This window comes from Thunnus thynnus, chromosome 1, assembly GCF_963924715.1.
Source record: "Thunnus thynnus chromosome 1, fThuThy2.1, whole genome shotgun sequence".
Classification (NCBI taxonomy): domain Eukaryota; kingdom Metazoa; phylum Chordata; class Actinopteri; order Scombriformes; family Scombridae; genus Thunnus; species Thunnus thynnus.
The window spans coordinates 19465379-19481408 of record NC_089517.1 but is presented as its reverse complement, the minus strand read 5'-3'; the positions used below and the strand labels follow the sequence as shown (position 1 = coordinate 19481408).

General features: G+C 40.2%; 1 protein-coding gene across 6 annotated transcripts in view; it reads left to right on the top strand.

Annotated features, from left to right (window-relative positions):
* Window positions 1-149: 149 nt before the first annotated feature.
* mical2a (microtubule associated monooxygenase, calponin and LIM domain containing 2a) overlaps window positions 150-16030 on the top strand; it is a 39840-nt gene continuing 23959 nt past the window's right edge. For 5 of the 6 annotated variants that reach the window (XM_067588967.1, XM_067588959.1, XM_067588984.1 and 2 more), the window contains exons 1-6: window positions 150-283; window positions 400-686; window positions 8829-9197; window positions 13548-13755; window positions 14360-14476; window positions 15751-15852. In XM_067588967.1, coding sequence (XP_067445068.1) covers window positions 8937-9197; window positions 13548-13755; window positions 14360-14476; window positions 15751-15852 — 688 coding nt within the window. In that variant the 5' untranslated portion in view covers window positions 150-283; window positions 400-686; window positions 8829-8936. Of the gene's footprint in view, window positions 284-399; window positions 687-4119; window positions 4198-8828; window positions 9198-13547; window positions 13756-14359; window positions 14477-15750; window positions 15853-16030 lie in introns of all 6 variants that reach the window. The other variant, XM_067588949.1, reaches the window with a different exon arrangement.

The window sequence follows — 16030 nt, the reverse complement described above, 5'->3', positions numbered from 1 at the left end:
GTCCGTGTGCTGCGTGGACTGTAGTTTCTGCTGACACCTTGTAAAAGGTAGCATAATGTGTTGACGAAAGTGTTTCTCAGACTGGCGCCAGGAGGTCCCATGCAAAAAGAGGAATTTTAAACCTGTAAATCCAGTCCATTGTACCAGAATGACTGTCAATCCCAGTTTCCCTCTTGATAGCCTATGTGATTATTTGTGTATTTTGTAAGCTATACCTCTATTTATAATCTTGAAATTTTACTTAGTTATGCCAGTGCCTTTACTTTCAAATCACCTTCTTGGGGTAAGTAGTCTACTTCATGGTCTGATTTAAAAGCTTTTCAGATGTGCAGTCCATTCAGATTCAACTGGATAAACTCTTCTGTTGTTTATCATCTCCCTCATGGGGAAATCTTCCAGGATATCAGAAGGAGACAGGTGGTCTGTGTGTGAAGTGGTGAACTATGTCTTTGGCATGAGAGAGTGTCTGGGATACTCTGGATTAAACAGCAGCCACAGTAGCAGCGGCTTGGATGTGTGGGAGTTTGAGCACCGCCCTCAAAACACTGGACTCTGCTGCTGCTCAGAGAAACAGCAGCCTGTCAGGCGGGCTGAGGACCTACACACTTCACCCAACAAGAGTCCGGGACTGTTTGAACAAAAACACTGGAAGGAAGGAGAGTTTGACTCGGGCTTAGAGATATGAGGTAGGCTGGTTTTTGTTTTACAACTTGTGTTTTTTTGTGTTTCCTAATTTCCAAAGGTTGAGACACCTGACACAAGTAGACTACTGTTCACTTATTTGAAAAAAATAACCAAGTAGCCAGTTTTTCAAGGCTTCTAATATCACATGTTATATTACAGTTATGGCACAAGGACTGAAAAACTGGCTATCATGAAGCAGCCCACTGCTGGGTCACTGAACTCACTATAAAGTAACGCTGTGGCTATTAGGAAGTTGGCAATGCTATCCTGCTGACATGTGGCTGTAGTTAAGGTGTCATCTTATTGTGAACTGAGTGATTGAGCGCTGCCTCACAGGAGTCAGACATCTGGACGTGTCTCCACTCCCTGACAATAAAAGGGTTACTCCTCTCGCCAACCAGCATTTTTGTTCTGCCGATGTATGCTTTAACGGCTCTGCGACACCTACATCACCTATAGTTTTAAACATAAATCACTGTTCAGTGCCTGTGTGGCTGCTTTTCAAACACGCCACTCCAAACAAATCTATTCAAAACTGGAATGACAACTTTTCTATTTGTTTAGAGACAGTAAAGAAGAGTAGAAACAAGTAATTAATCACCCCTCACCAAGGCTTTTTTTTGTTTAAAATCAGACTAAAAACATCCCTGTTAGTATAAGTTAATGAATTCTGCACAGTGTTTTAATGCTTTTCAAGCTTATGCCACCTGCTCAGCAGCTTCCAGGCTGTAAATAGCGATCAGTCTGTTTTCGGGGTTGCAGTGACATAAACTGCAAACTAAAGAAAGGTGTGGTGTTGATAGGCTGTACTGTCAGCTTACTGAATGAAGCTCATTGAGTGAAAGACAACTGCTTGTTAATGTTTTCCAGCGTGACTGCAGGTTAATATCTCAGCTACTGCCACTGATCAAATACACCACTGAACCTTTGATGAACATGCTGATGAAAAAAGAAAAATAGATATTTTATGATTGACACGTGAGTTGAACTAGCCTATTTCTCCCCCGCTCTCTCCCACATTTCAACATATCACATGAGAGGTCTGGTATGATTCATAAGTCTTGCGAGATGATGCATGATTTATTCAGGAACATAGTTAAGGAGGCTCACTAGAGTCATACAAACAGTGTTAGTGCTCCTTCCCACTGCTCTATGAGCAATCATTTCCTGTGTGTTTTACGACTGTTGAAGATGTAGCGTACACACAGCTTCTCTATCCAAATGGGGGCTCAAACTTTATCACAAAGGGACTCTGTCAGTGAACATGCCAACATTTAAACACTGTCTCTTACATATAGTGTCTGGTCTCTGGCTCGGACACTGATAGTCCATGTGATTTATACTCTTAGAGATTAACAACCACTATGTGCATAAACATTCAGCAGCAACCACATTATTCTCCTCTTGTTGGAATTTCCCTCTTAGCAAGCCATTTTTTTGAGTCATTCATGAGCTTTGGTATAAAATTTGTGAAAAGGCACAGTAAACAGAGTATTGCTCAACAGGATACGTCACCTTTTTTATTAAACAGAGTCTTATTTTTCTGCCAAATGGCTGCAAGGCTTATGTTCTCATCATGTACAACGATTAAAGGTTTAACTCTTGATTCATGACCTCCTCCTTTCAACACATAGAGTTACCTTAGAGCAAAGAGAATATACAAACATTCGCTAGGATATATATAAGAGCTATAAGAAGAACTATACTTCACTGTAACACAAAGAGAAACTGATGTAACAGCAGAACAAATCAGTCGACATTTACATACAAACTTCCACATTTTTCAAACAGTCTGTGGGCTGTTGCTAAAATGGCTGGAAAAAAAAACCTCTCACTATGAAATACTTGCAAACGTCTGCGCCTGCCTCTCGTTTGTAATTACCGGCTTTACCGGAGTTTAACTTAACAACCATGTGTGGAGATAAAAACAACATTATAGAAAGCTGCACTGGTCCCTCCAATCATGCAGCCACACGAAGGCCCTTAAAATCATAAAGATCATTATGAAGAATCTAAAAATGATGTTAATTACGTCGTCTTTCATGTATGTTGAACGTAAGACACTAAAGCATTTCAGACCATCACTCCTGTCCTGTCAGTTGGAGTCTATATTTGGCATCACCTGTCAACACTGTCACAGCCTGTCCCAGCTCAGATTGACGCACTATTGACTGTAACATACACAAGATTACTCACCTGTAAGAAATGAGTGCTGTAATAACTGCGTCAGTCTTTAAACAATTAATTAGTATTATTAGTCATATTATTAGTCAATAGTTACATCTAGTTGCCTGCAGGTACAAATGTGTACAGCAATGCCATAAATGAATGAATGGTATCAGTTAATAAATCAGAAATAAAGATATGTGAGCATAAAACAATGTACTGTAAAAGTGTTTCACACAGCGCGATACAGTGACTGTAAGTGGAAGCTTGTGCTCATTATTTCCAGTGAGGTGTTGTAAACTTTCTCCTTCCTCTCTGAAATATGTTTCCTTCCTTGTTCCACGCCATAAAAATGGACACATGTGTCCAGGGCATCACCCACACAAAAGAAGATAGGAACTCTCAGAAATAGGTGGGGCGTGTTGTTCACTGCAGTTTGCGAGTCTTTAATTGCACAAAAAGTGTGCTGCTGTATCAAAAAGCGAACAAATAATAACAATAAATAATGTAGCTATCAGTAGACAGTGAGTGACACTGTTTGATAAAGTTTTTATCTTATTGGTGAGACTCATTTTCCCTCACTTTCTGAAAAGCTTTTGCCACATTGATATGTGCTGTTTGCATATCACATGTAAACAGCACAGATAAACATGGAGCCACAGAAGGAAGCACAAGTGCGATTTCAAGCCGTGTTTCCCCATAAATTCCCCCCAGGACGTCCTTAACAGGTTTCCTCTGGCAGGGACAGGGCACACTGAAAATGCTCTCAAACACGTCTTAGTCATGCTTTAAAATCACTTGGATGGAATTTTACAGAGGCGGCTCTCCTCCGAGCTTTGATCTGGACAGGAAACCAGACTCTCCACAGGAAGAGTTTGGATGGGAGGCGTCAGAGGGAGCTCACGCACTTTCTTATGGTATTCAGACCTTTTTGAAATGTAAATAAGGCATCGTATCACTTTCTTTAAAACATTTGGTGTGGACAGTGTCCAAACAGTCCTTTTTAATATTTTGTTTCATGAGAAGTCTTTGTCTGTATTGCTACCAGGACCTGTTGCAGTTGAAACCAGGTGAACCCAGAGCTCTCGACTGTCATCAGGTTGAACTTTGTGCATTTTTCTTGCTCATTTGAGGTCGTCTTGTTTACAGGCTCCAGTCTTGCTTGTATCTTTACAGGTCATGTGCTGTTTTCCTCTGCAACATGATATTTGTCTATTCTGAGCTTGGCTTTACTGATTGTTGTCTTACTGCTTCTTTTATTTCTGCAAGGCGGTAATCCTGTCACCTGAACCTTCCTCTGTGATATGGATGAATGAAAGACGGCCACCGATCTTTGACCCTCAGTTGGTAGATAGTCTTTGCCTTGTTTACATTTGTCACATTGTATTTATTGGCTCAAAAAGGTAGATCTAAAATTGCACCATGTTAAAGTTTCACATGTCTTCTTTGACAATTTTCCTTTATTCTAGATCGTTAGATATATGGAAGCATTCTTTGCCGCGAACGGTGTCATGATATGAAATTCAGCTGATTCATGTGTTGAAATACGTGAGGTGAAGAATGTGTTGTTCAAGCGAATTGTTTGTGTCAGTAGCAGGTCAGAAGTAACTCTGTGTTCAGCGTGTCCAGATAAATCATTATCCAAAGGAGCCATGTGGTGAACACACCTCGTGGGCCAGACGGGCCTGCAGACAGCAGCTCCGGCGCTTCACAAACCTTCTCCTGTTTGTGTAAATGAAAGGTTTTCTCCTCTGAAGTTGACTGACGTTGACTGACGTTTACCGCGCTCTGCCAGTGATTCTACCTTGCTCATGACAGATCTTCTTTTGTTTCTGGCACGGTTGTCTGAACACGCAGCCAGATTTCAGAGAGCTGAGATAACACTGTGGAGTTCTGGGGCCTGGTGAAGGGCAGAGCCCGCAGGCTGAAGTCCACATGAGTGCACTGTTTTCTGAGGCACGCTGCCTGCTTATCAGGCCCACAGAGGGTTCCTTCCTGGTTTTCTTCAGTCCAGTCTGTAATTACTGTTGCTGGCTGGCTGCGCTACAGTATGTGCATTTCCCAGCACTTCCAATGTTTTCCTTGTGTTGTCAGCTTCCTATTGTATTCTGATAGCCTGAAGATATGTGCTCTGCAGAAACAAATGAAGACATTGCGTCACTGGTTTGACACTTTGTTCAGTGTCTTTATCGTTCCTTTTGGTTTTCTAGTAGTGCTACGTGTCAGAGTTACGCTGTTTTTTTTTTTCTAGGACTGTCTGCTGCTTGTAGCTTTGGCAGATATCAATACTTTGAATGAGTTAACCAAATGATTATTATTATTATAAAGACTTAAGTGTTGGTTGGACAAAATAAGCAATTTCAAGATGGAAGATGTGATGATTTCATGATTTTCTGACATGTTATAAACCAAATGATTATTGATTAATCAATAAGATAATCTGCATATTAATTCATAATGAAAATAATAGATTTACTAGGTTGTTAATTGTTACGCTATGTTGTAGAGACGTCTAATGTTTAACTAATGTTTGTGTGTTTAACGGGAAAATGTGAGAGGGCGTGTGTGTGTTTGTGTATGTGTGTGTCAAAGCCTGTATGTGCATGTTCAGATTTTTTTTTCTTTTGCACAACAGTCCAGGTGTAACAGGTACATTCTTAACATTCCCCCTCTATCATCTCGGAAAGCTTGCTATGTCTCTCAGGCACTCGGCAGTATTTTTATATATTTACACACACTCGATCCATCCTATGGATCTGTACGACACAAAGTACAGACACTTTCTCTTGGGATAGTGTGCCACCGCAGTAAAGTAATTACATGAAAAAATGGTAAAATGATACATGAAGTATCATGAGTTAGAAGTGCTTACTTTGTTAAATAATTCTAACAGACCACAGAAGTCACTGTATAATTTCCTACTGTTGATAGAAAAATTCATTACTGCCTGTCAGTTTCTCTCGATCAGATCGTTTTCTAAACTGACAGAAGACTTTAAACCTGCACACTATTAAACTGTGATCCTCTTAAGCGTTATATGGCTCGGCTGTGATGTATGGTGTGTGTCTGCATGTGTATTCTTTCCGCTTCGTCTGTCATTAGTTGTATTTTTACAGCCGTTCTGTGGCTTCGTTCTGTCTGCCCACAAGTGACTTTCCATTCTGTCAGACTGAGATGGTGAAGTCATGGGACTCTGTCTGAGACAATGTAGTTTGAGTGTCGAGCATTGCCTTGGCTATGAAGACAGTAAGTGGTACCTTTTCATTAGCCCTTGCAGACTCGTGCAACAGATGGTTCCAATAATTGTGCCTTTTTAAAAGTATTTTACTTGGACTGAAATGCAAAAGCATAAGTGCAGTCAACATGTCTTTATTTGAACTTTCCACAAAAGGCTCGAGAGATTACTGAGTACTGGCCAACATTTAGAATAAATTGAAATCAACATAAAGTTATTATTATTAGATGTTCTTGTGAAAAGACTTGTCAGCATAACTTTTCTTTTTATCCTTTTTTGGCAGAAATGTCTTTCCCATTATCTTAAACAAAGTTATTGTAAACTCAGCTGTCAAATGACTTCACAGAAGCTTTATAGAAGATATTCTGTAGGCCCCAAACACTCCACATACCACATGGTAGAATACACAGCAATTTTCCCATCACAGTCTCCTGCCGTGCATGAAAGATTAAAGCACCTGCATCATATATCATGCCGGTTTCAGTCATCGCTTGTCACTCACAGACAATCAGAGAGTAAATTCCCCCCAAAAAACTATGGAGGTGGTCCTGTGACTAGCTGGCTGGTGGATCCAGTGAGAGGGTGAGTGTTGGTCTCATGCTGATGGAGCTCTTCTAGCCACGTGGCAAAGGAATGTGGACTCACTGAGTTTGAGGCTGAATGTCTGCTGTGAAAGGCCTCGGGGGTCTGCAGTATCAACCAATGGGACAAGAGCTTTATGAAGCTACACGGGTACATAAGGCAGGCTGAGTCATCTGAGTGTGCAGTATTTCTATGGGATGGTTGGTTTTCCTTTCTCTGAAATGTAAAACAACAACAGAGTCAAAACAGGATGCAAACACACAGCCAAACAGGATCTGGTGCAAATGAATATGCTAATATTAGCCTGGAGACAAACACAGTTGCTTTGGGAACAACATTCAAAATCTCACCACATTCAAATCACCATTAATAACATGTTTGTGACCCAAGACTGGGTGGTTGTTGAATACAGGGACTAACTTTTGCATGAATGGCTTAAGCTCTCTATGAACAGTTTAATGGCACAGTCACGTTGCCACCTGAAGCCCCGGGGTGGGATGTGACAGTAATAATGGATTACTGTGGGGGGCTGTTAGAGTCCTGTACAGCTAGCTTGACCTTACCTCTGGCCCTGCCCATCCCGCTCCATGGGACATTAAAATATCAAAGGCAGACTTCTCCCAAAACTCACGGAAGCTGCGGTCTCCACCCATGTGAGCACACACATGCTTAATGCAGAAAATGTCCACATTTCGCTTTGATGTCGAGTTCTGGCACAGATTCCTTGGCATGATTTTCAAAATGCTTGATGGTTGATTGGGGGAAAGAGAAAACTACATTGTATTTAATTCTGTCAGTTCAGCTCTGCGCTGACACAAACGTGCGCTATAGTAGCAGTGTCTCTTACACGCAGGCACATATGTAAGAATATTAAATGCACATACCTCAGAAGAAGAAGGTGGACTACTAAGCATGCATACCTAATCAAATCCAATCAATCTGCACTAGTGTGGGGTTTTAGTTTCAAAGACTTTTCGTTCTACTGCTTCTAAAGCGTTGCTTTGTGTGGTTTGCAGCTGGGGTGAAAAATACCACAAGACAAATACTTTTCCTGTCTGCTCATCCACGGTCAGTGCTGCGCTCCAGGAATGAAAGGTGCTTGGTGGTTCTTTGGATAGCAGTAATAGGAAAACCACTTTTTTACCCACGTTTAAGATGGTATATACATTAGAAATGTTATTTATATAGGATTGCAGCTTGTAGAAGTGTCAGCAACATTTTTGTGATTGATGAAAAAGTTAAAGTGCTTATTTTTCAAGGTTCAGTAGCTGAAGCTGAGGAGAGGTTTGCACTTGGCAGATACAGTATTTATACTATACTGTACTGGAGCCATTACATTACTCAATGCAATAAACACTGTATGTACTTCTATATGGAAGAATTTGAGGAAAAAAGTATGTTGCCTGTTACTCACCACTTACAAAAATATACAGCTGATCCCATTCATAAAATGTACCCAGTTTAAACAAAGCCATGACGTACTGTAGCCAACCGAATACTACAATATAATTTTCATTGTTAGTCCATGGATATCTCATGTTGAAGCTGAAACTGCTTTGTTCTGCATGAAGCCATCACTGAACCTTGAAGCTGTTCAGAATACTGGCTTCAATTTTAACCAACAAGTATTATGTTGAACCACAAACAACTCCTTTTATATGCTCACATGGTTGTGCCTCTATAAAGAAAAAGTAGTAAATATGCTCAACAGCTGTCTGACGTCATCTGATTGGCTCATTTTCCTTTCTTTCTTGATTTTTCCTCTCCCTAGAATTTATCTCACAGTCTTGTCTCTACTTGGAATGTTATCGCGTCAGTGTGGATGTAAGCTTACTGTGTTTCTAAATGCTTGTTGATTTAGTGAGATATCGACTCTTAGTGAGGAGTGGTACTGAGTGTCCTCTTGATAATTTGCTAATGTGAAGTAATTTAGTATGGTATGCTTCATAGAGCAGATAAAATGATAGCTGTGTTGTCAACTTAAATTACTTCTAATTTAATATTCTAATCGAATCTATTTAAATTGTTGAAATATAATGAAACAGAACTAATTTTAACAGCCTTATAATAGGATATGGAAAAACATCAGTCGCCCACAGCCATCTGTGAGGGATTCTTTGCCATGAGATGACATCAGACTCTATGTGTCTTGCCTCCTCAGACTGGGTATGACGGTGCGGGCCAAGCGGAGGGTGTAGCCACATCTGGCAGAGCGCTGAAGTAAGCAGGAGCTTCAACACACCAAACCGTCTACTGCAGTCGAGGAAAGATGGGAGAGACAGAGGAGGAGAAGGATAACGTGGGGAAGCTGTTTGAGAACTTTGTCCAGGCCTCGACCTGCAAGGGAACACTGCAGGCCTTCAACGTCTTGTGCAGAAAGTTGGACCTCGACCCTGCCGACAACAGCACCTTCTATAACAGTCTGAGGGCAAAGGTCACCACTTGGAAGGCCAAAGCACTATGGACTAAGCTAGATAAGAGGATGTGTCACAAGGAATACAAGAAAGGCCAGGCCTGTGTGGGCACCAAGGTAAGTTTAATGCTATCTTTGTACAGGAAGAAAAAGTTTACTGATCAGAAGCCAATAAAGATAAAGATGATGAATTTATAGAAGATATAGAATAAGATGTATGTCAATTGAAGCACCACAGAAGTATTTTTTTACATATTTTGCCCATTAATTATAAATTATGTATGTTTTCCATGTACACTTTATTTGTTAGGTTATTGTGTGGTAATGTATCTGCTTTAAAAAGTCTCCTTGTTGGTGAATTGAAGGATCTTCATCTGAGATTTTAGAGTTGACTGCCCAAAAGCAACCCTTTAAATATACTTTCTTCTAGGTATGACAATAAAGCTTGTGAAAGCTTGACTTTGTGAGCAGCCACAATCAGATCTTGGCTGTCCTTGAATATACAGTATAAATTACACAGAGAGTTTTTCAAACTGTAGTAAAGTGCTGTACAACATTTGCTAACAAAATGTTCTCTGTAATTAGTTACCTCTCAAGCAAGTTTAAGGTTCAGCAAAGTTGATTTTCATTATATACTGAAATGTAAACATGTTACATGCTGATGTAACATGACACTGATGTTAAGTGTATGTAATTTCTAGTTAGTAAGCTAAAACACGTCCTTTAAAGCCTGAAATGTGTACGTATATCCTTAAAACGTCTAAAAATATCATGGGGTTGTGTTTATACAACATTAAGGTTGATGTTTTTTTTGATTTAAGAAGTGCTCTTGTGACCTCACCTCATGCAGTTCCTTTTTTTGTTGTTGTTGTTTTAAACAGTCGGCAATTTGTCCCTTTTCAGGACCATTAAAGTAGACTGCAGAGTGCCGTAGCTAAGGCAGGCGATGTCACGGTCATCACTTTAACCTCTGCCTGCCCAGACACAGCCCATCAACCACAGTAACACTCACTCTTTCACTGCAACATCTCCCAACAGACAGGAGAGGAAATGAAATGAGATATACAATGCTTTGCACTGATTCAGTCACTCTCAGACGGGTGCTACGTTACGAAATAAAAACATCATGTCACATTAATTCATAGACAATACATCATATATAGATGTATCTTGTCATACAAACAATAAAAACTCTACACACTGTACAACAGACACAAAAACACATGTGCATTTCTTCATCTAACCTTGCAGCCAAATAACATAAAAACAACCAATCACATTCAGACAGCAAAGTGAACACAAAGAACAATTGAAGAGATCCTTGCATTGAATTATGAACAGATACCTGCAATAGGACACATAAGTCACGTTGGGGTGTGTATGTTGTGTTTAGTGTCGTGTATAAGCGTTCAGGGGTGCTTGGCAGTAGGGCAGATGAGAGAAAGTAGGAAAACCTCGGGTTGTGTGATTACCTTTCAGGCTGCAGCTGCCCCCAGCTTAAAATAGTGTTTTTATTGTACAGAAAAACAGACAGCATCACTCAGCAACTATGATTATTTGGCCCCAGTTATACTGAGGGTTTGCTCTACTCTTAATAGGCTCTTCCTAAAAGGCTGGAGCCAGGCCCAGGTTGTTATTGAAGTGTGCTTTAAATGCTTCAGTGTGAGCTAAGTTTTACGGATTCTGTCTGATTTCAGCCACACCAAAGAAGGTAAACCTTTAGCAATAAGTGTGACTAAACTTCCTTGCCAAAGGTTTCAGGTCAGATTTCGTAATTCTGACAATCCACCAGGATGTGTTGTAAAATATAAAGTAGTGCTGTGTACCAAAGTAGTAAACCAGATGTACAAATAGCGGATTGTGTGCATTATTGAAACACTAACTTATTGTGAATTTAAGAGATTGCCTTTCTCTTCTGTCGCTTATTAATTTTCACACATGTGCAACATGAATGCAGCATTAAGCCTGTTCTAATCCCTCACAGGACAATCTGCTTTTACTAGATTACTTATTCCTCCTCTCCCGGAGTGACCCACAAGATGACGACTCATGTTTTATGGCAGCTCAGCTCTTTTAACAATGACAGATGTGATATCACTCAGCACTAAGACTTTACGTTCCCGCTGTAGCAGCAATCTTTAAAGGATGTGATGTCATCCCCGTTTTATGGCCTGACAGCTGGCTGTGGTGACCCTGACGTGTAGCCACAGTGCATTTCTTCATCATAAAGTTTTACTGTGTACAAAAAAATTGAAGCAAATTGATCTTTTAAAAAATGTACATGACACTGTGAGTCATTCTCAGTACACGTCACCATAGCTCTGTGATATAAGAAGTGCATTCAATACCTGTATATAGTCTCATTTAATATTTAGACTTATTTTCACTTATGTTGCTATGTTTGGATTGTTAACACCACAGCTCAACTTGTTAATGAACAGTTGTTGGCTGTTGTTTTGTACGATACATAATATTTAGTCCAAAAAACAAAGATTTTTAAGAGTATTTTTTTTACAGTTACTCTAATCTCAATGAAGGCCCAGATTCAGTTTGCTGTACACAATTGACACGTAAAGTCTGATATTTTCACGTTGCTGTAGGTTGGAGACATATGTTGTGTTTTAGGTTTTGGATTATTGTTTGGCTTTTTCTAACACTGAAAACATTATGCTTTTGATGTTATCTGTGTGACTGAAAAAGCTTATTGTATTGACCGCCCTGCGTGCTGAGATGAAAATGTGCACAGTGAACATATAATGTGATACTCTAACCGACTGTTGGGGTTCATTAATGAAGTTGGGGAAAAATGTTACCAGGACGAGGTGAAGCTGAGATGACCATGAGGTCACAGGTGGGACGCAGAGAGGAAGTGTGTGTGTGTCCTGAGTCAGCAGATGTGGAGCAAGCGCTCAGGAAAAGCGTCATATCTGGAAAAATATATCAGCAAATGGAAACAGGCTAAAACAAACAGCCTGTTACTGCTTGTAGCTGATAGACAGATGAAAACAGTTACATGAGTTTTGAACAAAAACTTTTGCACATTGTGAGAGTACATCTGAATAAACTTTACTAGACACATACACTTACTGAAAGGCATCCTTTCATCTCTACAGTAACACACTTTACACCTTTATGATATACTTCTCACTGTTTGTTGAGAAAACAAGCCAGCAGGCAGACTTGTCCAGGCAACGTTTCCACCACCTGTGTGTGCTTCACACCTGAAAATACCTCATCCTGATAACCTCAGGCTATGTATGATGAAACCTTGTGTTCCTCATCACCCACATCCCCCATGAAACCTCCCCCAGAGCTCAACCACATACTCAGAGAAAGAGAGAATACTGAAGGAATGACTAAACCCAATCGTCTTGTTTTTGTTGCTGGAACAGAGAGCCATTTAGGGTAGGATGTGGGACTTTAGTCTGCTGGCACTGGGTGCTCTGTAAATAGTTGTCAGTCTGATTGTCTCACAGAATGTCCCACACAACTGATATGGGTGGCACCTCTCGTCCTATCCTCACTTTGTGTTATCCTGTTGAATAACACACAGGATGGGAGGAAGTGAGTTCTGTTTGAATATGTGGCAAATACTGTCTGCATACTGTGGGAATTTGGATGTCAGGCACAGTAACAGTTCTTTATGTTGTTGGAAGAATGGATAGAGAAAGAGTGTCTTGTTGGGGTAAGTGAAAGAAAATTTTCAGCACTAATTTGGTGAGGCTATCGAGACAAGAAACTGTCCAGCTTGTTGAGCACAGCAGGGGAAACCTTCAGAAGTGGTCTGGTTCTGGATCAGATGTCAAAAGAATCAAGACACACACACACACACACATACATGTCTCCTTCCCACACACAGTTCTTATAATGCCTCTCAATATGTTTAGAGAGAAAGAAGATAGAGTTTGCCAGAACATATGCGTCACTTCTTTCATCTATCATTCAAGAGGATGATGTCATGTTTGAGCCACAAATTCTCAGACAGACTCTGTAACCTCAATGAACTGACTTCATGCATTTTTTTAGGGGAGGTCAATTCATGAATAACACTTTTGATACGAAGAGGCTGTAATAAGTTGATTTAGAGCGATGGAAGGTGCTGGCAAACATTCCTCTCGCTTGAGACTTGTATAAATCTTTCATTTGTTTTACTAACAATACTCTTCCAGCACCCAGGCGGTCTGGAGAAGTCATCTTAACACTGTAATGATCCTCACAGTCAGTGTTTATCTCGTTGAAATGTCCTTGAGTGAGACTCTCAGCATCTAAATGCCCCAGTGGTGCAGTAAAGTGCTGATGATCTATGTATATGTTGTAATAAACAAATAGGATGAATGGGATGAAGAATGGGATGCAGGAAAAGTCTTAAGCCCTTTGTGATTAATACAAGGAAGTGACTATGATGTAGTTCTCCTCTCTGTGCCTTGTGTTGGTAATTAGGTCAATTTGTCATTCTCTCTTATTTAGTGCCTCATCATTGGAGGAGGTCCCTGCGGCCTGCGGACAGCCATTGAGCTCGCTTTGATGGGTGCCAAAGTGGTGGTGATTGAGAAGAGAGACTCCTTCTCCAGGAACAACGTGCTGCACCTTTGGCCCTACACCATCCATGACCTGCGGGGCCTCGGAGCCAAAAAGTTCTACGGCAAATTCTGTGCCGGGGCCATAGACCACATCAGTGAGTGTCTGGAAGTAAAATCAATCACAGTGCAAAATGATTTACAATTTCCAGCAACAGACTTGCTTCCTCTTCATTCATTCATTTGTGGTTACTGTTTTAATATCTCTGAACTTTGATCTTTCCCTAAAATTTTACATCTTCCCTGTAAATGGCTCCAAATGTTTTCCATATTGTACAAAATGTGTTTTATCCCTTTTTGTCAGGCCTTCATTTTGAATGAAGATTGAATGAATGGACATCATTTATACACATTTTTATGTACTATATTTTTTTCAATAGGATCAGAAATGGACCTGGTTTCGATTTTTAAAAAGATATTTTTAAAAGGAAAAAGAAAATCCCTTCATTTAAATCGTACATCAGAATGAAAGCCAAAACAAGACATAATGACAGAATTACATTAATTCAAATTACTCTTTATTTAACATCTTTCAAGCATTGATTCCATTTATTTTTCCAAAAGCCTGTGTTGCGCTCTCCTCAAACAGAGTAATGGAGCTTGGGTCTTGCTCTCACAGAGTGTCAAGACAACATAACACAAAACACAAAGTCTGGCAGCCTTTTTCATATGTATACAAACACTAATGCGTGTGTCCAACAGGCATTCAGCAGCTGCAACTCATCCTTCTGAAGGTTGCCCTCATCGTTGCAGTTGAGTTTCATATCAATGTGGAGTTTGTCAAACTGCTGGAGCCTCCAGAGGACCAGGAAAATGAAGGTAACCATCCACACGTTCACCTCAGTTATGTGTCCAAACAACACATCAACAGAGCTCTTATATTCACCCACTGACAGTTGTTTTATGACCTGCAAGCTTTGGGGAGATGTAGAAATACAAGCAGCTGGAGACTATAGAGCGTTAAAAAGGATGATGTTTAATAACGTGTAAAGCATGATATAGACATTGGGCTGAATCTGTCAGTTTGTTAGACATTTTTAATGTGGATCTGTATTTACCCTCCCACTCTGTAATCCTGTGCTCTATCAAGGCTAGTCAGGCACCAGGGGACTTTTCATCCTGCTGTATTTAGTTTCCTTGACAGCCAACCAATAAACATGAAGCAAACATTGGCTCCGACATAGTTTTTCATTATATTTAGATGAGGTTAGCAGAGGTCAAGAATATTGCCTGATATAATATGAAGATGTAGCGGTGTTATCTTTCACTCTCATCTGATGATGTTTTCCTGACCTGCAGCACTTCAAGCCCCTCTAGATTACATTCAAGAGCAACATTTACTGCATGGCAATAAAATCAAAATGCTAATGTTTCTCCGCATGCATCCTGTGCCACTCGACCCTCTCCTCCCACATTTGACTTTTAACTCTTAGGAAAAAAATAACTTGCACTCTGTTGTCAGGTGTTTTCTCTTCAGCTGCAATATCAATACACAGATAACAACAAGAGCCTTGCCTAAAATTAGACGCAGACTTAACCCTCCCATTCTGCTGTGACGGACTTAGCGGTGCCCTTAGCATCATGGAATGAATTTTCCACATGGTGTTATTTCACAACAAAATGCCAAGCTGTTGCTGTGTTGGTCTCACAGCACTGCAGAACCCAACACTGTATGTTTAAAATAACTAAGATTGAATCTGAAACAATATTTCAGGCTTTAATTATATGTTTTATGTTAGTTGGACAATGTTCCACATTTATGCAGATATGGACTATCTCTGTGTTACATGAACATACCAAGTGTCAACACCATTGCCTTTGCTTGCTCTTTATTTAGCATCCCTCTTTGAAACATGGCATGAAAAGCCGTATTTTTCCTGTCATTGAAATCATAGAAAGGGCGGTCTTACTGGTAAAAGCAACAAAACAACAAAGTACATGTGCCGTCTCTATCCTCACAAATTAAGCATAGCAGGTGGAAAAGAAAAGAAAGATGTTTTGAATATTTCTATTAATTATATTAGGTTTTTTTTCCCCTAATTATATTATGTTTTTTTTCTCCCTCTCCCTCTTTCTTTGTCTCCCTCTCTCAGGGCTTGGGTGGAGGGCGGCAATCCGACCTGCTGATCACCCCGTGGCTAACTTTGAGTTTGATGTTGTGGTGGGGGCTGACGGACGCAGGAATACTCTGGAAGGTGAGAAGCCAGCAGCAGACAAAAAAGGGATTAACAGTATAGTTGCCCCAAGGATTTACTTTACGATGAAGCATGGTATAATGTTACTCACATATGATGAAGGAAAGACAATCTGTGACCCAAATGTATATTTTCCCACCATCAACATTCAAAGTGCAGGATTGGAGCCTACTATCAC